This window comes from Pseudophryne corroboree, chromosome 4, assembly GCF_028390025.1.
Source record: "Pseudophryne corroboree isolate aPseCor3 chromosome 4, aPseCor3.hap2, whole genome shotgun sequence".
Classification (NCBI taxonomy): Eukaryota; Metazoa; Chordata; class Amphibia; order Anura; family Myobatrachidae; genus Pseudophryne; species Pseudophryne corroboree.
Window position 1 is genome coordinate 639,916,888 of NC_086447.1, and position 21,465 is coordinate 639,938,352.

The following is a 21,465-nucleotide window of genomic DNA, read 5'->3' on the forward strand; positions in this document are numbered from 1 at the left end:
GTGGAGAAAAACAATAAAAGGGAAACAGGGGATCGACAACTGCTTTTGATCTTGTGATTCTCAATGCTCAGGTGCCGCCTCAGTCCTCCTGGAACAGACACTCCAGTGATACAACTTCCTCTACCGTCTGTTCCTTATCACGGGACCTCTCTGGATCAGCAACCTTCTTACAATGGGACGAATGAACCCAAGTCTCTCTCTCGGCAACCTTCGATGCTGTAGTGCTAGTCAATAAGACTTGGTATGGTCCTTCCCATCTGTCAATAAGGCAACCTGAGCGTAGAAAATTCCGTATCATTACATAATCCCCAGGTTCAATGTCATGACAATTACTATCTGGTAAATCAGGAATCACCAACTTCAAATTATCATTTTGATTCCTTAGCTGTTTACTCATGTTAATCAGGTATTTTACAGTCACTTCATTGTTACACTTCAAATCATCCTGAGGGTTAATCATAACATGCGGTTGTCGACCAAACAAGATTTCAAAGGGAGACAGATTAAGAGGGGACCTGGGAGTGGTTCTGATGCTGTATAGTACAATGGGTAAAGCTTCTGGCCATGTCAATCCTGTTTCTGCCATGACTTTGCTCAGTTTATTTTTAATAGTGCTGTTCACTCTTTCCACCTTCGCACTCGCCTGTGGACGGTATGGAGTGTGCAGCTTGCTATCAATTCCCATCAACTTACACATTCCTTGAAAGACATCACCTGTAAAATGGGTACCCCTATCACTTTCAATTATTCTAGGGATACCATATCTACATACAAATTCCTGCACAATTTTCTTAGCAGTAAACATAGCGGTATTTGTGGCCGCCGGAAATGCTTCGACCCAATTTGAGAACACATCTATACAAACAAGTACATATTTCAAATTTCGACAAGGGGGTAATTGGATAAAGTCAATCTGTATTACCTGAAAAGGTCCGCCTGTAGGTGGGATATGAGATGGTTCTGTTGGTATTGCCTTTCCGATATTCTTTCTCAAGCAGGTAAGGCATGACATTGCTCTCTTACCTGCATGAGATGAAAATCCTGGGGCGCACCAATATGCTCTTACCAACTTACACATTCCCTCCTTGCCCAGATGAGTCAGCCCGTGGGCTGCCTCAGCTAAACATGGAAGATATGCTCTGGGGGCCACTGGTTTACCTTGTCCATCCGTCCAGAGTCCTGAGGACTCCTGGCCATATAACTTTGCCTTCCAGACTGCCTTTTCCTGTGTGGAACACAAATTTGGCATTTCACACAGCTTCTGTGTGTTGATGGTATTAAATACCATCAGTTGTGTGGTGTCTGTCTGTCTGGGGGTACCAGCTGCTAACTTAGCAGCTTCATCTGCTCGGCTGTTACCAAGTGATACTGGGTCCTGGCTATATGTGTGTGCTTTACACTTGATAACAGCCACTCTGTCGGGTTCCTGTATCGCTGTTAGAAACCTTTTGATGTGAGCTGCATGCGCTACCGGTGTACCAGCTGCCGTCATGAAATTTCTGAGGCGCCATAGGGCTCCGAAATCATGGACTACCCCGAATGCGTATCTAGAGTCGGTGTAGATATTGGCTGATTTGCCCTTAGCCAATTCACATGCTCTGGTTAGGGCGACCAGTTCAGCAACCTGGGCTGAGTGAGGTGGGCCTAGCGGTTCTGCTTCTATGGTGCCTTGGTCATCTACGACTGCGTATCCAGTACACAAGTCTCCCGAGTCTGACTGTCTGTGACAACTACCATCCGTGTAGAAGGTAAGGTCTACATCTTCCAGTGGGTTGTCACTGATGTCAGGCCTTGCCGTGAAATTTTGGGTCAAATATTCCATACAATCATGTGTGTCCTACTTTGTATTAAATTCTCCTTCCCCACCACTCTCATCCTCCACCCTTTGTGCCTGTCCAGGCACACCTGGGAGATATGTTGCAGGATTTAATGCACTGCATCTCCTTATGGTGATGTTTACGGGGGCCATTAGTGCCAATTCCCATCTTGTAAACCGTGCTGATGAGACGTGCCTGGTTTGGGCAGAATTTAGCAAGGCTGACACTGCATGTGGTGTATGAATTGTGAGGTTGTGACCTAGCACTACATCTTCGCTTTTCGTTACTAGCAATGCTATCGCAGCAACGCTTCGCAAGCATGTGGGGAGGGATCGCGCTACCGTGTCTAGCTGAGCGCTGTAGTATGCTACTGGCCTGCTGGCATTACCGTGCTTTTGGGTTAGGACGCCTGCCGCGCAACCAGCACTTTCTGTTCCGTACAGCTCAAAGGGTTTCCCATAGTCTGGCATACCTAATGCTGGTGCCTGCGTTAGGCACTGTTTAAGTCTCTCAAATGCCATTTCGGACTCGTCTGTGTGCGAAATCCGATCAGGCTTGTTTGAGGAGACCATCTCCTGCAAAGGTAATGCTAGAATGGAAAATCCTGGGATCCAGTTACGGCAATACCCACACATTCCTAAAAATGTTCTGATCTGTTGCTGGGTTTGTGGCAGAGTCATGTCTCTAATTGCTTGAATTCTATCAGCGGTCAGGTGTCTCAGTCCTTGTGTTAGACAGTGTCCCAAGTATTTTACTTTAGTTTGGCATAATTGTAACTTGTCTTTGGAAACCTTGTGTCCTGTGTCTGAAAGATGAAACAGGAGCTGTTTCGTATCCTTCAGGGATGCTTCCACTGAATCAGAACACAGTAGTAGATCATCCACGTACTGTATTAATACTGATCCACTCTCTGGTTGGAAAGACTGTAAACAATCATGCAAAGCCTGGGAAAATATACTTGGACTGTCTATGAAACCTTGTGGTAATCGAGTCCATGTGTATTGGACTCCTCTGTATGTAAATGCAAACAAATAATGGCTGTCAGGGTGCAGAGGTACCGAAAAGAAAGCGGAGCAGAGGTCAATAACAGTGAAAAATTTCGCAGTGGGAGGGATTTGCATAAGGATGACAGCTGGATTTGGCACTACGGGGAACTGACTCTCAACTATTTTGTTAATCCCCCTTAGATCCTGCACTAGCCGGTAACCCCTCCCCCCACTCTTTTTCACAGGGAAGATGGGACTATTGGCAGTGCTGGACGTTCTTACCAGAATGCCCTGTTGTAGCAAGCGCTCTATTACTGGGTATACTCCTAACTCCACCTCTGGCTTCAGAGGGTATTGTGGGATTTTTGGAGCTATCCTACTATCTTTTACTTGCACAACTACTGGAGCTACGTTTGCCATCAATCCAGTGTCTTGTCCATCTTTAGTCCACAGTGACTCTGGTATCTGGGATGTCATTTCTTCTACTTGGGATGGAGTCCTATTTGTCATAATGGTATGTGACATTAATTTTTATGGGGAGTCTAACATGTCTCGCACTTCCTGAGCGTGGTTCTCAGGTATGTCCAAGAATACACCTTCAGGAGTACAATAAATGACGCACCCCATTTTACACAATAAGTCTCTTCCCAGGAGATTAGTCGGTGCCGATGCAGCCAGCAAAAAGGAATGCTTGGTATGTAAAGGCCCTATTGTAATCTCGGCTGGTTTGCTAACAGGGTAATGCTGGACTACTCCCGTTACTCCTATGGCTGGAACTGTCTTACCAGTGGTTCTCATGCCCACTGTCGAATTTATCACTGATTTGGCCGCCCCCGTATCTACAAGAAAGTTTAATGATTTACCAGCTACATTAATTGCAATTTCGGGTTCACTACCAAGACTTGCAATCAATTTTACTGGCTGCAGATTACAGGTATGGCCACACCCCTATTGGGTATGGTGACCTCCCTGAATCCCCCGCTGGCAGCAACTACTTGTGAAGGGGTTAAATGGGAACTACCAGAGGCTTGCCAGTCTCTGTTCGGGGGGTATCTTTTTGTTTCCCCTGCATGTGGCTCATAACTCCGTTTCTGCGGACCCTGCTCCCAATGTCGTGTGTCGTGTCGTTGTCTAGGGGGTTGATAAGGCTTTTGTATGTTTCTCGATTTACAGTCTCGTGCAAAGTGTCCCTCTCTATGACAGAAATAACAGGTTACCACATTTGACTTACCCACAGGGTTTGGTGATCTATACAAAGGCTGCCTTGTGGTCAGGGCCTGTATACTTACGGACATTAACTTATCACCTTGTAATTCCCTGTGTCTGGTGATATTTCGATCGTGATCCACAGCTGCCTCTCTCAAAGTAGCCACCGACAGACCTCGCCAACATGGTTGCGTGGTCTGTACCCTTGTCTTTAATGCCTCTTTTAAACCATCCATTAGTACAGATACTGCTACTTCTCGATGGTTTATGTTTGTTTTAATGTCCTCTATGCCTGTGTACTTTGCCATATCTAGCAATGCCCTGTGAAAATATTCTGCAGCAGTTTCTGACTCTTTTTGTTTAATGGAGAAAATCTTGTTCCATTTAACTACAGCTGGAAAATACTCCTTTAACTGTAAACTTATCCTTTTTACATTGTCTTTGTTGTACACATCTGTAAGAGGTACATCCTGATCCAATCCACAGTCAGCTAAAAATTGAGCTGAGTCGACATTTGAGGGTAAACAAGCTCTCAGCAATACCTGCCAGTCTTTGTTATTGGGCTCTAAAGTGTTCCCTAGGTCTCTGATGTATTTCTGGCTAGCAACTAGATCTTTTCTAGGATCAGGGAATTCAGACACTATGGTTCTTAATTCCATTCGGGAAAACGGGCTGTACATGGCAATGTTCCTGATAGGAGTGACTCCTGTAGTGTCCGTTTTCCCATTTGGAACTGCTATTACCCTCACGGGAGCAAGTTTAATAACATCATTCTGTGTAGATTCTACAGCCTGTGGTGAAATGGTTTCAGCATAGTGTATGGTGCCGTACTTACCCGATAATACGACCTCACCTGTCCCTCCGCTAGGGGGCTTTGTTACTAATCTTACGGGTTGGGCCGTGCCTACTGTTGTTTCTGATATGGTGGCTGCTAGAGAGAGCGCCGATATGGTTGCCGATTCGTCCTCTTGATCACACTCCTGGGGAAAGTTCAAAACAGGGTACAACTTGCACGGGTTAATACTTGCATTGGTTAACTTATTAACATTTACACAGTTGCTAAGTGTTTGTTTGTTACACCCTAATGCGTCATTCTCCGCAACCAATTTCTCTCCTGATATGTAAGGTGGCGGCGGGGCCGTGGCTATCAGTTTCTTGATAGGATTAGATCCCGCCGCCTGAGCCAATCCTCTCTGTATTTCACCCTCCTGTTGCCATAACTGCAAATAATCATAATGTTTGATTCGTCTCTTTGTTGATTTAATGAGACATATCCTCCTCCTTAGATTTTGTAACACTTCTGGGCTAAAGCTGCCTACTCTTGGGAACTTCTCCCCGTCATGCACAGTCATTCTCTCCCATTCATCACATAAAACTTCTGTGTGTGACCCGTATTTTTCACACATTACGTACCTTGCCGACCCGATTGGTCGGTTTACTGAATCAACCCGAACCGAGGTTGATCGCCCCCTACCTGAACAATTGGCCCCCATAACTTGCAAGTGTTGCTTTCACCACCTCTGACCTTCAATCAGGGTCTTCAGCGAACCCTTACAAAAACCAAAATGTTCACGATAGGCTGGCGGTGGCGGTTTACTGAGTACCCCACTCACTCGCCCACGCCGACCAATACGACCTACACACTGCCCTAGTGCTGGCGTACTCGACCCAGGGCCCCTATGAACCTTCGTTTACTGGAACATGTGAGTGTGTTCCGCAGAGCATTGACCCTTTCCAGTAACTGTTGGTTGTTGGATAATTCCTGAGTGACCAGCGAACTTCCCTTCAGAAAATAAAAAATTACACAAATCACGTCAGAATGTACAAATAGTGTTTGTGACCCGTTTCGTACACAAATGGTACTGGTCAGATTAACTAATGCACACAATTACGTGCGGTACAATCGTTCAGCACATAAGCAACTAATCTTATGTGCAGAGCGACCAGTGGAATCGAAAATTGCGGCTGCGAATTCCTTCAGCATGAGCTTTATTGGCCTATATGGGTTCTGCACCAACCCCCTGGGTTGTGCTCTTTTCTCTATTTATAGCGGACTTCCTAGTATGCTGTACCTGGACCTCCTGGTCAATTCCGGACCTCCTGGTCTGTGCTACAATAGACCTCCTGGTCTGCTGTACTCTAATGCTCAGATTTTATGTTTAACAAAGGATGCCTCCCTTGCCACCATGCACGTCACTTACATGTATGTACCCTGCGAGAACTCGACTTCCTGTGGTTCAAACCTCAAAAATTGTATAAACTTATATATGCAAACACTCACTCACCACATGTACACTTTTGTTTCTATTTCTATTTCTGCGCAGAAATTTTCTTTCCTTTAGACCAGATGTGTTGTAAATTTGGAGAAGGATCTGTTAATCTAAGTTTCGGACACTAAAATAGATTTGCGCTATTTTTCGCGTTGCCACCTTTTCGCCTGTTACAATAACACTAGCATGTGATTTGAGTTATGTGGGCGTACCCGGACGCTCCGTTGCGTAATATACGCTGCGTGCGTCGGCCTTTGAGTTGCGTACGCGAGTCTCACCCTTTGTGAGAGACACGTGTACACAAAGCAAATATCCACCGTAACACAATGTACACGTTTATCAATGTAGATGATCCTCGATCATCTACCGAACACCACACCAATCTCTCCTTGTATCTTTAGGCAGAGCTGCGTGTGTGCTTTGCAATTTATCTCTTAATGTATTACTTTTATACTTTAACTATGAAATAGCGGCAAATCTCTCTTAGCACGTTTATCAATTATAGAATGGCAAACAGAAGAGTGATATATGAAAATACACGAAATGAAAAGAAATGCAGATATGTGCGTGCGTGCGTACGCAAGACAGAAATAAACAGTTTTAAAAGACACTGGCGTGTTGTTCTTACCTCCGGTTCCGGATTCCCTCAGCACCCTTTACTAAGCGAAGCAGACGCTTATCCAGACAGCACTACGAGGAATATGATCTCCCGCCCTTTGCTGATGGATAATGTCTGCTGAAATTACCTAGTGCAGATATGTGAAGGACGGACGAGCCGCCAATTGATAAAGCTAAATATTTATCTTACTTAAAACCCTTTAAGAGGCCTAAGAACACTGTACGCTATTAACGTATGGAGTACCGTAAGGGTACGCACGTTGCGTAACAATCGCTTAGCCGTAGTCGAGATGCTCACGCGTTACGTTCGCTCATGGCCAAGAGATCACAGGCAGGCACGCTATTGGCTGCCGACTAACGTTATGGTTCGCTATAGCGTAGCGGACGCTCGGGACCACGAGGAGATCACCAGCGGCGCAGACGCTCACAATGTTAAACCTTTATAACAATACCATAAAACAGTGTATTATGCAGTAACCCTTGGTGTAGTGATAAGATGAGAATGCAACACTTGGTAAGCGGGTTTACGCAAAAGCTGTTTGAGCGATAGAGCCGCTCCTATTACCCACTGCAATATAATGAACACACAATACTGGTCTAAGGGTCTAACGCCTTTTAAGGAAATGAATGAACGTTCAAAAGAATAATACAATACAAGTCATACACTACCAATATAACATAGACTACCTAACCAGATAACTACACATGAAATTCAATATCAGTACAATAACTGTATAAGAGAAACGAGAGAGAAAGAGAAGAGAGAGAGAGAGAGATATGGCTCAGAATAACAAGAAAGACAATATGATTGCGGAGAAAAACTTACGCACAAAGGGGAACGATCGCATGCGCCTCTGGACATCCAGCTCCCGATTATCAGCAATGAGAACCGTTGAAGAGTGAGAGCTGGATGTGATCGGCTTGTCTATTTATGCCCCACACACAATACAATTCAATGGTCCCTACAATCTCATTGTTCATTGGACACAGGAATTCGTCTTCGCACTAAAACAAAAGGTCATAGGTTGATTCATACAGGTGGGCTGTGTCTACTTCCAACTGCTCAGGTGGGTGGGAAACTAGGTTTCCCGCCGCATGGATAAGTAAGTGCAAATAATAGTAAATGGACATAAACTTCTTATGTCCATAACTATTCGCACGAGCGAATAATCTGCTCCAAACTAACACCGGAATATTGCTAATTAAATACTCTTCCGATGGATACTAAACACCACTGTATAATCCTTGTCTGACCCCTTGTATCAGAAAAAGAGGGATCTCTCTGTCCATGAACATGCTACATTAACTAAACTTTCAGAATCTATCAAAGGGACCATGATCTACAAAATACATTATATGGTTAAAATATATATCGATTGAGTCGCCCGCTAGACGCATACAAACTCTACCGTAAATGCGCATATCGTGCGCCTGCGGGTGCCCGCGAAGGTGAGTATGCGCACGCACGGGAGAGCTCTTGCACGCGCAGCGGGAGCTCGCATGAGGTGCAAATATGGCAGTGTGCATAGTGATATTTTTCTGACTTTGACAGTACCTAATCATTAAACACTGACATTGTTACTATTTGTTCTATTAACATCATTTGGAATCTTGTAACCACACATATCGTACAAATAGAAAAGGGTGTCCCCAGAGAAACTTAACTCTGCTGTATATACATAGAATAGTTTATGCACTGCAAAAGATGATGTTATGTAACTGACCAATTAACTATGACAAGCTCCATTACTAATTATAATAAGCCTAATGAAATTGCAGCGGGCAAAAAGGGGTCCATTATGAATAATTATACAATGTCTCCAGTTACAACCTGAGTTATAAGGCTAAAGGCCATATGGAATTTATACCAAATAATTTATAAGAAGCAATTCCATGAATTCAGGTGATACAGTATTCAGTTTATGAACCCAACCAGTTTCTAGTTGAAGGAGTCTTTTGCTCCTGTCACCTCCCCAAATCTGTATGGGGACGTGATCAAACATTTTGTAGTGTAGGGTGGCCAAACTGTGTTTAAAAGATTTGCAATGGCGTGCCACCGGTTGCTCCTGTTCTTTGTCCTCTAGTGCTTGTCTAATTGACATTCTGTGTGTAGCTATACATTCCTTAAACATACATGATGTTTTCCCTACGTACCTTAAGCCACAGGGGCAATGTATGTAGTACAATACAAATTTGCTGCTACACGTAAGGCTATGTTTGATAGGAATCCTACCACCAGTGTGGATAGGCAAAATCACTGCCGGTCTCTATAAAGGTGCAAGTACATTTGTAGCAGCTAGGCTTGCAACTTAAAATATTAACCTTAAGCCCCATACACACTTGAAGATATTGTGAACTATATTGCTCATGTTGGGCTTTATGAGCGATATCGTTCACAATATAGTCCAGTATGTGTGCGCATAAACGATGTGCACCCCCGCCTGTCGTCAGCTAGGGTTTCTGTCGTCTGAACTTGCAGCTCAATTTTACCTATATCTTTCATGTAAAAGTGTATTTCTCTAACGTCCTAGTGGATACTGGGGTGACATTAGTACCATGGGTATAGATCAGGTCCATTGGAGCCTGGCACTTTAAGAAATCATTAGTGTGTGCTGGCTCCTCCCCTCTATGTCCCCCATGCAGACTCAGTTTAGAAAAATGTTCCCAAGATGCTGGGTGCATTCCTCTGGAGCTCCAGAGAGTTTTCTTTAGTCTTTTATTTAGTTTGTTATTTTCAGGCAGCACTGGTTGACAACCAGTCTGCCTGCGTTGTGGCCGGCCCTGCTGATAGAGCTATTTGCTCATGAATAGCAAGCCTGCAGATTCTAACTATATAAAGTTACTAATTAGACTTGTCAGTTCAAAACCATTGCAACTAGGTAGATCTATGTAGTCTGCAGGCATACACTACATACTGAGATCCGCTTAGTCACTCACACAAAGATATTTTTTTACAAGTGTTATACCCAAGATTAGAACTCACAACCTAATACACTGGAAACAGGCACCTTACTGTTGGAGATGTTTGCTCCTGAGAATTCTACCTATATGAAGTAACTTCATATAGTTAAAATTCTCAGGCTTCCTATACAGGAGCAAATGGCAGTTTCCAGTGTAATCGGTCATGTGTTCTAATCCTGGGTATGACTCTTGTAAAATGTGCATATAAAATAAAGAGGGTGTGACTTGTAAGGTGCAGGGACTAGTGAGGGAGAGGAGTCACAGAAGTGATAGTGGCAGCTGTCAATTAACTTAATTGAATGGTGTCACGAAACTGGAGGAGAGGTGTCCCCCTTTAGAGCAGGTGCCCGTCAGCAGCCAACGCCATTGCCTCCCACAGTTATGCCTTTGTGCACATAACCTTCATGCCAATTTTTTTAAAATGTATGACATTTATTTTCCATAACCATAAATCGGGCTAGGGCTATACTATTGTTTAAATGTTTCCTAAATGTTGTAAAAAGCATACATTTTTTGTTTCATTATTTTGCAGCATGTGGCTTGCTCGCTCTGCTGCTGATCATTGTGTTTCTGGATCCAATTGATCACCAAAGGGAAGACACAAATTTGGAACACAAGGAAAATTTCTGGGCACCATTTCTGGCATCATTAAAACATCTTCGAGATAAACGCCAATGCCTCCTAATTCCCTTGACAGTATATAGTGGAATTGTGCAAGGGTTCATTCTAAGTGACTACACAAAGGTAATAATAATAATTCGAATTTACTTCTCTTACTATTTCTCTTGAATCTGATATGCTTTCACAATATATTGAAATCCCTACTAAGACAGCAACTGAGTCTACAGAAAAGATATTAAATACAAAAAAAAAATGTCATGGCCAAAGATTATAGATTTAATTGGTCATTTATTTATTTTTCTCTAACGTCCTTGAGGATGCTGGGACTCCGTAAGGACCATGGGGAATAGACGGGCTCCGCAGGAGATAGGGCACTTTAAGAAAGCTTGGGTTCTGGGTGTGCACTGGCTCCTCCCTCTATGCCCCTCCTCCAGTCCTCAGTTTTACACTGTGCCCAGAGCGAGATGGGTGCACTGCAGGGAGCTCCCCTGAGTTCTCTGCCTAGAAAGCATTTTTGTTTGGATTTTTTCTACATTTTTACAGGGAGCACTGCTGGCAACAGGCTCCCTGCATCGAGGGACTGAGGAGAGAGGGGCAGACCTTCTTAATTGATAGGCTCTGCTTCCTCGGCTACTTGACACCATTAGCTCCAGAGGGGGTGAACACAGGTTCTTACTGGGCGTCCACCCCCAGAGCCGCGCCGCCGTTCTCCTCACAGAGCCAGAAGAAACGAAGTCAGAAGACGTCTCAGGCGGCAGAAGCCTTCAGAGCTTCACTGAGGTAACGCACAGCACCACAGCTGTGCGTCATTGCTCCCATACACCTCACATACTCCGGTCACTGTAAGGGTGCAGGGCGCAGGGGGGGCACCCTAGGCAGCAATATAACACCTCTCTTATGGCAAAAGACAATATACATGTACAGGTGGGCACTGTACATGTATATTAAAGAGCCCCCGCCATTTTTTAATAACTTTGAGCGGAACTGAAGCCCGCCGCCGAGGGGGCGGGGCTTCTCCCTCAGCACTCACCAGCGCCATTTTCTCTCCACAGCACCGCTGAGAGGAAGCTCCCCGGACTCTCCCCTGCTTACACATGGTGAAGGGGTGTTTAAAAGAGAGGGGGGGGGCACATATTTGGCGGAATACAGCGCGGCTGGGGAAAAACATTCTGTGTTGGTCTCCAGGGTCATTGCGCTGGGGTGTGTGCTGACATACTCTCTCTCTCTGTCTCTCCAAAGGGCCTTAAAGGGGATACTGTCTTCAGAAAAGAGTTTCCCTGTGTGTGTGAAGTGTGTCGATACGCGTGTGTCGACATGTTTGACGAGGAAGGCTCGCTTAATGTGGAGGGGGAGTGCTTGAATGTCATATCGCCGTCGGCAGCGCCGACACAGGAATGGATGGATATGCTGAATGTCTTAAATGCAAATATCAATCTATTGCATAAAAGGTTAGACAAGGCTGAAGCTAGGGATCAGTCAGGTAGCCAGACCATGCCTGTCCCTGTGGCACCAGGACCTTCGGGGCCTCAGAAGCGCACCATATCCCAGATCGATGACACAGATACCGACACGGATACTGACTCTAGTGTCGACTATGAAGATGCAAAATTACAGCCGAAGGTGGCAAAAGGTATTCGGTACATGATTATTGCCATTAAAGAGGTTTTGCATATTACTGAGGAACCCCCTGTCCCTGACACGAGGGTACACATGTATAAAGGGAAAAAGCCTGAGGTCACCTTTCCGTCCTCATTTGAGCTGAGCGAATTGTGCGAAAAGGCTTGGGAATCTCCAGATAGGAGACCACAAGTTCCCAAAAGGATTCTTATGGCGTATCCTTTTCCACAAACGGATAAGATACGATGGGAATCTTCGCCTAAAGTAGACAAGGCGCTGACACGCTTATCCAAAAAGGTGGCACTGCCTTCTCAGGATACGGCTTCCCTCAAGGATCCTGCTGATCGCAGGCAGGAAATTACCATGAAGCACATTTACACTCATTCAGGTACTATTGTTAGACCGGCTATGGCGTCGGCCTGGGTTTGTAGTGCTGTTGTGGCATGGACAGATTCCTTATCTACGGAGATTGACACCTTAGATAGGGATGCCATTTTAATGACCATAGAGCATATCAGAGATGCTGCCTTGTATATGAGAGATGCTCAAAGAGACATTGTTTATTAAGCTCCAGAATAAACGCTGTGGAAGGGAGACGCCGATTCAAAGCGGCATATGGAGTCCTTGCCTTACAAAGGGGAGGAGTTGTTTGGAGACGGCCTCTCGGACCTTGTCTCTACTGCTACGGCGGGTAAGTCGAATTTCTTGCCTTATGTCCTCCCGCAGCATACAAAAAAAGGCACCTCATTATCAAATGCAGTCCTTTCGTTCCAATAAGAGCAAGAAGGTACGGAGATCGTCCTTTGTTGCCAGAGGAAAAGGCAAGGGAAAAAGGCTGCACACAGCTAGTTCCCAGGAGCAGAAGTCCTCCCCTGCATCTGCAAAGTCCACTGCATGACGCTGGGGCTTCCCGGGGGGAGGCAGATCTAGTGGGGGCTCGTCACAGTTTTTCAGCCACGCCTGGGTTTGCTCGCAGGTGGATCCCTGGGCATTAGAGATTGTTTCTCAGGGATACAGGCTGGAATCCGAAGACTTGCCTCCTCGCCGGTTTTTCAAATCGGCTCTGCCGGCTTCCCCGTCAGAGAGGGAGCTAGTGTTGGCAGCAATCCAAAAATTGTATATTCAACAGGTGATTGTCACAGTTCCTCATCTCCAGCAAGGAGAGGGATATTACTCAACCCTGTTTGTGGTCCCGAAACCAGACGGTTCAGTCAGACCAATTTTAAATCTAAAATCCCTGAACCTGTACTTGAAGAGTGTTAGGGTCTCCTGCCCTGTGCTGCCACGTCGTCATGGCAACCGGGAGACAAGTGCTAGTGGAGTAACCTGAGCGCAGCTGATGCTCCGGTTCGGGTCTTTTGCTGTGCAGTGGTTGTAGGCTCTGTGCACGGCAGGGGATCCGGTGCTGGCTTTTGTGCTCACAGTCTGTGGGGTCTGAGTGGGGCGTGGACAGCACCTGCTTTGTAGGGCCTCTTTTCGGGGTGGGCAGATGCTGCTGAGTCTTTGTTGGTTAGTCAGTTCATGAAAGTTAGCCAGTACTGTGTAGCTTTGTATTTGTTTGTTGCTTACTGCAAATAGGCCTGGGGATTTGGTATTACACTCTGCCAATCCAGACCTAGCAGTAAGACTGGAGTCAGTCGTTTAGCTTGCTGGGGTTCTGTTACTACTCTGTGAACTTAGCAAGTTTGCGGCTGTATTCTAAGACTTGCCTGTCTAATCCTGTCTCACTGTGCTAGGTGTCAGGGGTCAGTTTAGTGGCAGTAAGCTAAAACCTGTGCACTGCAAGTGAGAATCAGGATTGTGGAGAGACTCCTTGTGTCTATCATTCCATCTCTGACCAAGGAGTTTACTGCCACACCCGTTGGTAACCCTTTAGGGTTTTGCTGTTGCCCTTAGCAACAGCATTTCGGGTTCTCTACGTATTAAAACACAACATCTTGCTTTTTACATCTGAGCAGTTCTAATACAAGGGAGATACCCAGTTCCTTAGCCTCTGGGCTTCTCTGTTCACTTTGTGTGTATTTTGTTACCCTATCACCTTCTGTGTACGTTATGTCATATTCCCCAGTTTGTCTGTGAGTCCATTTGTTTTGCATAACAGTTCAAACACCAGTACATTCCTGCAGACACTGGAGTGCATAACAGTTCTGACACCAGTACTTTCCTGCAGGCACTGGTGTGCATAACATATTCAGCAGCCTAATACTCCTGTTGAAATTTTGTGGGAATATGGAGCATACCCCTCAAAATACGTTGCAACAGGTGGTCGATCAGGTGCAGGTCCTGACTCGACAATTTAATGATTTGTCCATTAAAATGCACACCTCCCAGGCTGCTGGCGGAGCTCCCGCAGCAGCAGCACCTGCAGGGGTTAAGGAGCCGAAAGTAAATCTCCCGGATCGTTTTTCTGGAGATCGCTCGCAGTTCTTTTGTTTCAAGGAGAGCTGCAAGCTATACTTCTGGCTTAGGCCTCAGTCTTCTGGGTCGGAGATTCAGCGGGTGGGCATAGTGATTTCCTTGCTACAAGGAGACCCACAGGTCTGGGCATATGGGTTGCAGCCTGACTGTCCGTCGCTTAAAAGTGTTGATGCTTTTTTTACGGCACTGGGCAGGTTGTATGATGACCCTGACAAGACGGCCTCAGCCGAGGCTCAGATTTCGATCCTTAAGCAAGGGCGAAGGCCAGTTGAGGTTTACTGTACGGAGTTTCGGAGGTTGGCCCATGATACCCAGTGGAATGACCCAGCCCTGAGACACCAGTACCGAAGAGGTCTTTCTAACCAGATAAAGGACCAACTGGTACAATATCCCTTGCCTGATAGCTTGGATCAGCTCATGCAGTTATCCATCCGGGTGGATAGACGGCTGAGAGAGCGTAGGCTTGAAAGGGAGACTGAGATTTCCTTCCTTCCCAAGGGAACCTCAGACTCTGAGGAATTTTCTGAGGAGCCTATGCAGATTGGGGCTACCCGCCTCTCCTCGCGTGAGAAGATGCGGAGGAGACAGCAGGGGTTGTGTTTGTACTGTGGGAATAAAGGTCATGTGGTAGTATCATGCCCAGAAAAGCCGGAAAACTTCAGGGCCTGAGGGTGATGGGAAATATCCTGTCAGGCCAGAAGTCAGAATTTCCCAAGAAGACTTTTATCATTCCGGTGACCTTGAAGATCCTCGGTCAAACTGTCAAGACTGAGGCCTTTGTGGACAGTGGGGCCGACGGGGTTTTTATGGACCGCCAATTCGCCCTGAAACACTCTGTTCCCTTAGTACCCTTGGCATCAGAAATTGAGATTTGTGGGTTAAACGGGGAACCATTATCCCAAGGTAAAATTACCTCTTGCACTAGCCAGATTTCTTTGTTTATTGGAGCCACACACTCTGAAAAATTGTCCTTTTATGTGACTGTCTGTACTTTTGCCCCATTGGTGTTGGGGTTACCCTGGTTAAGGGCCCACAATCCTCAATTTGACTGGGTCTCTGGGGAGATTCTTAGTTGGGGTACTGATTGTTTCAGAAGTTGCTTGAGCCTTCCAGTCAGGCTCTCGCAGCTAAGTTTGCCAGGATTGCCAGGGTGTTATGCAGATTTTGCGGACGTGTTCTCCAAAAAAGTTGCAGAGGTACTACCTCCCCATCGCCCCTATGACTGTGCCATTGATTTGTTGCCAAATGCTAAGCTTCCCAAGAGCAGGTTGTACTCCCTGTCACGTCCTGAGACTCAGGCTATGGCAGAGTACATTCAGGAGAACTTGGCTAAGGGATTTATCAGACCTTCACAGTCTCCAGTTGGGTCGGGGTTCTTCTTCGTGGGTAAAAAGGACGGTTCCTTGCGACCCTGCATCGACTTCAGGGAATTGATCCGTATCACGATTAAAAACTCATACCCACTGCCTCTCATTTCGGTCTTGTTTGACCAGCTTCGTACTGCCACCATTTTTTCTAAGATTGACCTACGCGGTGCGTACAATCTAATCCGAATAAGAGAGGGGGATGAATGGAAGACTGCCTTTAATACCCACTCAGGGCATTATGAATATTTGGTGATGCCTTTTGGGCTCTGTAATGCCCCGGCAGTCTTCCAGGATTTCATGAATGATGTGCTCAGGGAATATTTGGATAGATTCTTAGTTGTATACTTAGATGACATCCTAATCTTCTCCCATTCCCTGGAGGAACATCGGAAGCATGTACGCTTAGTCCTCCAGAAACTCAGAGACCACCGGCTTGGGGCGAAGCTGGAGAAGTGCGAATTTGAAGTTCAGCAAATCGCATTTCTAGGATATATTATCTCCCCAGAAGGTTTCCAAATGGAGGGTTCCAAGGTACAGGCAGTCCTGGATTGGGTGCAGCCCACTAGTTTGAAGGCGCTTCAGCGTTTCCTGGGCTTTGCAAATTTTTATAGACGATTTATCGCTGGATTTTCGTCTATAGTGGCGCCCTTGGTGGCACTCACTAAGAAAGGGGCGGATGTTTCTCACTGGTCTTATGAGGCTAAAGCGGCTTTTGCCCGTCTCAAAAGGGCATTTGTTTCGGCCAAGGTGCTGCGACACCCAGATCCAGAGCGTCCTTTTGTGGTGGAGGTGGATGCCTCTGAGATGGGTATTGGGGCAGTGCTTTCTCAGATGGGAGTGTCTGATAATCGCCTTCATCCCTGTGCTTACTTTTCCCGTAAATTTTCGCCTGCCGAGATGAATTATGACGTGGGTAACCGGGAATTGTTGGCTATTAAGGATGCACTCGAGGAGTGGAGACACTGGCTTGAGGGGGCTAAGTTTGTGGTCTCAATTCTCACTGACCATAAGAATCTGGCATATTTAGAGTCAGCGAAGCGTCTCAATGCCAGGCAGGCACGATGGGCTTTGTTTTTTGCTCGCTTTAATTTTTTGATAACATATCGCCCTGGGTCAAAAAACATCAAGGCTGATGCGCTCTCGCGGAGTTTTGCTCCAATCCAGGAGACCACCGAGGAGCCGTTGCCCATTGTTTCCCCATCATGTATTAAAGTGGGCATTACCCAGGACCTCTTATCATTAGTCCTTAGAGCACAGGAGCAGGCTCCTCCAGACCTTCCGGTAGGTCTTTTGTTTGTGCCTCCTAGGTTAAGACAGCGAGTGTTCCTGGAATTCCATGCCAAGAAGTCGGCAGGTCACCCGGGTATTGCCAGAACTCGGGAGTTGCTATCTAGGGCGGGTTGGTGGCCCTCGGTGGCTAAGGATGTGGATCAGTGGGTTCGGGCATGTGACATCTGTGCCCGAAATAAGACTCCTAGAGGGGTTCCTGTTGGCCCATTACATCCACTCTCTATCCCATCTAAGCCATGGACCCACATTTCAATGGATTTTGTGGTGGACTTGCCCAAATCCTCGGGGATGACAGCCATCTGGGTTGTCGTTGACAGGTTTTCGAAGATGGCGCACTTCGTTCCACTGGTTGGGCTGCCATCAGCCAGATGCCTGTCTGAATTATTTATGCTGCATGTTGTGCGTCTCCACGGGTTGCCACTTGATGTGGTCTCTGACCGCGGATCACAGTTTGTGGCCAAATTCTGGAGGGCATTTTGTTCCGATCTCCAGATTTCTGTCAGCTTGTCGTCAGGCTACCATCCGCAGTCTAATGGGCAGACTGAAAGGGTGAACCAGTCCTTGGAGCAGTTCCTCAGGTGTTATGTCTCCAAGTGTCAGACTGACTGGGTTGCTCATCTGTCCATGGCGGAGTTTGCCTATAACAACGCGGCTCACTCTGCTACAGGGATCTCTCCCTTCCTTTGTGTGTATGGGCATCATCCTAAGGCCAATTCTTTTGACCCCCTGGACTCCACGCCTGGTGGTTCCTCTGTGGTTTCGGTCCTTAGAGGTATTTGGCGGAAAGTGAAGAAAGCCCTTGTGTCTGTGTCATTAGTGACCAAAAGGGTTTTTGATAAGCGGAAAAGACCCTGCAGCTTCAAATTAGGAGACTTCGTCTGGTTGTCTACCAAGAATTTGAAGTTGAGACAGCCATCTCATAAGTTAGGCCCCCGGTTCATCGGCCCTTATAAGATCACCAGGGTTATCAATCCGGTGGCATTTCAGTTAGATCTGCCCCGTTCTTTGGGTATCAATAAAACATTTCATTGTTCCCTTTTAAAACGGGCGATTAGTAATCCTTCTTCCAGTGGAAGACCTTCCCCTCTTCTGATACGTGGCCAGAGGGAGTTTGTTGTTGAAAGGATTCTTGACTCCAAGGTGGTTCGGGGTCGGCTGTCATTTTTGGTGCACTGGAAGGGGTATGGCCCGGAGGAGCGGTCGTGGGTGCGCAGTTGTGATCTTCATGCCCCCAGACTGATACGCTCTTTCTTCTCGCAGTTCCCCGATAAACCCGGTGGTAGGGGTTCTTTGACCCCTCGTCAGAGGGGGGGTACTGTTAGGGTCTCCTGCCCTGTGCTGCCACGTCGTCATGGCAACCGGGAGACAAGTGCTAGTGGAGTAACCTGAGCGCAGCTGATGCTCCGGTTCGGGTCTTTTGCTGTGCAGTGGTTGTAGGCTCTGTGCACGGCAGGGGATCCGGTGCTGGTTTTTGTGCTCACAGTCTGTGGGGTCTGAGTGGGGCGTGGACAGCACCTGCTTTGTAGGGCCTCTTTTCGGGGTGGGCAGATGCTGCTGAGTCTTTGTTGGTTAGTCAGTTCATGAAAGTTAGCCAGTACTGTGTAGCTTTGTATTTGTTTGTTGCTTACTGCAAATAGGCCTGGGGATTTGGTATTACACTCTGCCAATCCAGACCTAGCAGTAAGACTGGAGTCAGTCGTTTAGCTTGCTGGGGTTCTGTTACTACTCTGTGAACTTAGCAAGTTTGCGGCTGTATTCTAAGACTTGCCTGTCTAATCCTGTCTCACTGTGCTAGGTGTCAGGGGTCAGTTTAGTGGCAGTAAGCTAAAACCTGTGCACTGCAAGTGAGAATCAGGATTGTGGAGAGACTCCTTGTGTCTATCATTCCATCTTTGACCAAGGAGTTTACTGCCACACCCGTTGGTAACCCTTTAGGGTTTTGCTGTTGCCCTTAGCAACAGCATTTCGGGTTCTCTACGTATTAAAACACAACATCTTGCTTTTTACATCTGAGCAGTTCTAATACAAGGGAGATACCCAGTTCCTTAGCCTCTGGGCTTCTCTGTTCACTTTGTGTGTATTTTGTTACCCTATCACCTTCTGTGTACGTTATGTCATATTCCCCAGTTTGTCTGTGAGTCCATTTGTTTTGCATAACAGTTCAAACACCAGTACATTCCTGCAGACACTGGAGTGCATAACAGTTCTGACACCAGTACTTTCCTGCAGGCACTGGTGTGCATAACAAAGAGGTTCAAGTTCAAAATGGAATCACTCAGGGCGGTCATCGCCAGCCTGGAGGGGGGGGATTGGATGGTGTCCCTGGACATAAAGGATGCTTACCTTCATGTTCCGATATTCCCCCCTCACCAGGCGTTCCTGAGATTTGCAGTGCAGGACTGTCACTACCAATTTCAGACGTTGCCGTTTGGGCTTTCCACGGCCCCGAGAATTTTCATCAAGGTATTGGCAGAAATTATGGTGCTCCAGCGCAGGCAGGGTGTCACAATTATCCCATACTTGGACGATCTCCTCATAAAGGCGAGATCTCAGGAGAAGTTGCTGGACAGCGTTTCTCTGTCCATGAAGACGTTGCAGTTACACGGCTGGATTCTCAATATACCAAAGTCCCAGCTAGTCCATACAACGCGTCTGACTTTTTTGGGCCTGATTCTAGACACAGACCAGAAAAAGTTTTTTCTTCTGATCGAAAAGGTTCAGGAGCTCATAGCCCTGGTCAGGAACCTATTAAAGCCAAAAAAGGTTTCAGTGCATCATTGCACACGGGTTCTGGGGAAGATGGTAGCTTCATACGAGGCCATCCCCTTCGGCAGGTTCCATGCGAGGACTTTTCAATGGGACCTCTTAGACAAGTGGTTCGGGTCCCATTTACAAATGCATCAAAGGATCACCCTGTCTCCCAGGACCAGGGTATCTCTCCTGTGGTGGCTGCACAGTGCTCACCTACTAGAGGGTCGCAGGTTCGGCATTCAGGACTGGGTCCTGGTGACCACGGATGCAAGCCTCCGAGGCTGGGGAGCAGTTACACTGGGAAGAAATTTCCAAGGTCTCTGGTCAAATCTAGAGACTTGCCTCCACATCAACGTCCTGGAGTTGAGGGCCATATACAACGCCCTGCGTCAAGTGGAGGAATTGCTTTGGGACAAACCGGTTCTGATTCAGTCAGACAATGTCACGGCAGTGGCTCATGTAAACCGCCAAGGCGGAACGCGGAGCAGAGTGGCCATGGCAGAAGCGACCAGGATTCTACGCTGGGCGGAAGGCCATGTAAGCGCACTATCAGCAGTGTTCATCCCGGGGGAGGACAACTGGGAGGCTGACTTCCTCAGCAGGCACGACCTGCATCCGGGAGAGTGGGGACTTCATCAAGAAGTCTTCGCACAGATCACGGGTCGGTGGGGACTGCCTCAAATAGACATGATGGTGTCCCGTCTCAACAAAAAGCTAAAGCAATATTGCGCCAGGTCAAGGGACCCTCAGGCGGTAGCGGTAGATGCTCTGGTGACACCTTGGGTGTTCAGATCGATCTATGTGTTTCCTCCTCTTCCTCTCATACCCAAGGTGTTGAGAATAATAAGAATAAGCAGGGTCAGAATAATCCTCATTGTTCCAGATTGGCCACGGAGGACTTGGTATCCGGAGCTGCAAGAGTTGCTCACAGAAGATCCGTGGCCTCTTCCTCTAAGGCAGGACCTGCTGCAGCAGGTTCCCTGTCTGTTCCAAGACTTACCGCGGCTGCGTTTGACGGCATGGCGGTTGTACGCCGGATCCTAGCTGAAAAAGGGATTCCGGAGGAGATCATTCCTACCCTGATCAAGGTTAGGAAAGATGTGACGTTGAAACATTATCACCGTATATGGCGAAAATATGTTTCTTGGTGTGAGGCCAGGGCGGCTCCTACGGAGGAGTTCCATTTGGGCCGTCTACTTCACTTCCTTCAAACGGGAGTGAATTTGGGCCTAAAATTAGGGTCCATAAAGGTCCAAATTTCGGCCTTATCCATTTTCTTTCAAAGAGAATTGGCCTCTATTCCTGAAGTACAGACTTTTGTGAAGGGAGTGTTGCATATTCAGCCTCCCTTTGTACCTCTGTTGACGCCTTGGGATCTTAACGTGGTGTTACGTTTTCTCAAGTCGCCTTGGTTTGAACCACTCAAAACAGTGGAGTTGAAATACCTCACGTGGAAAGTGGTCATGTTGTTGGCGTTAGCTTCGGCAAGGCGTGTTTCAGAATTGGCGGCTTTATCACATAAAAGCCCATACTTGGTTTTTCA

At 46.8% G+C, this 21,465-nt stretch overlaps 1 protein-coding gene across 1 annotated transcript in view; it reads left to right on the forward strand.

The window, feature by feature from the left end:
- Nucleotides 1–21,465, forward strand: part of LOC134910977 (protein unc-93 homolog A-like) — a 140,660-nt gene that overhangs the window by 69,985 nt on the left and 49,210 nt on the right. Inside the window, exon 4 of the mRNA XM_063919370.1 lies at nucleotides 10,391–10,602. Coding sequence (XP_063775440.1) covers nucleotides 10,391–10,602 — 212 coding nt within the window. The remainder of the gene's footprint in view (nucleotides 1–10,390; nucleotides 10,603–21,465) is intronic.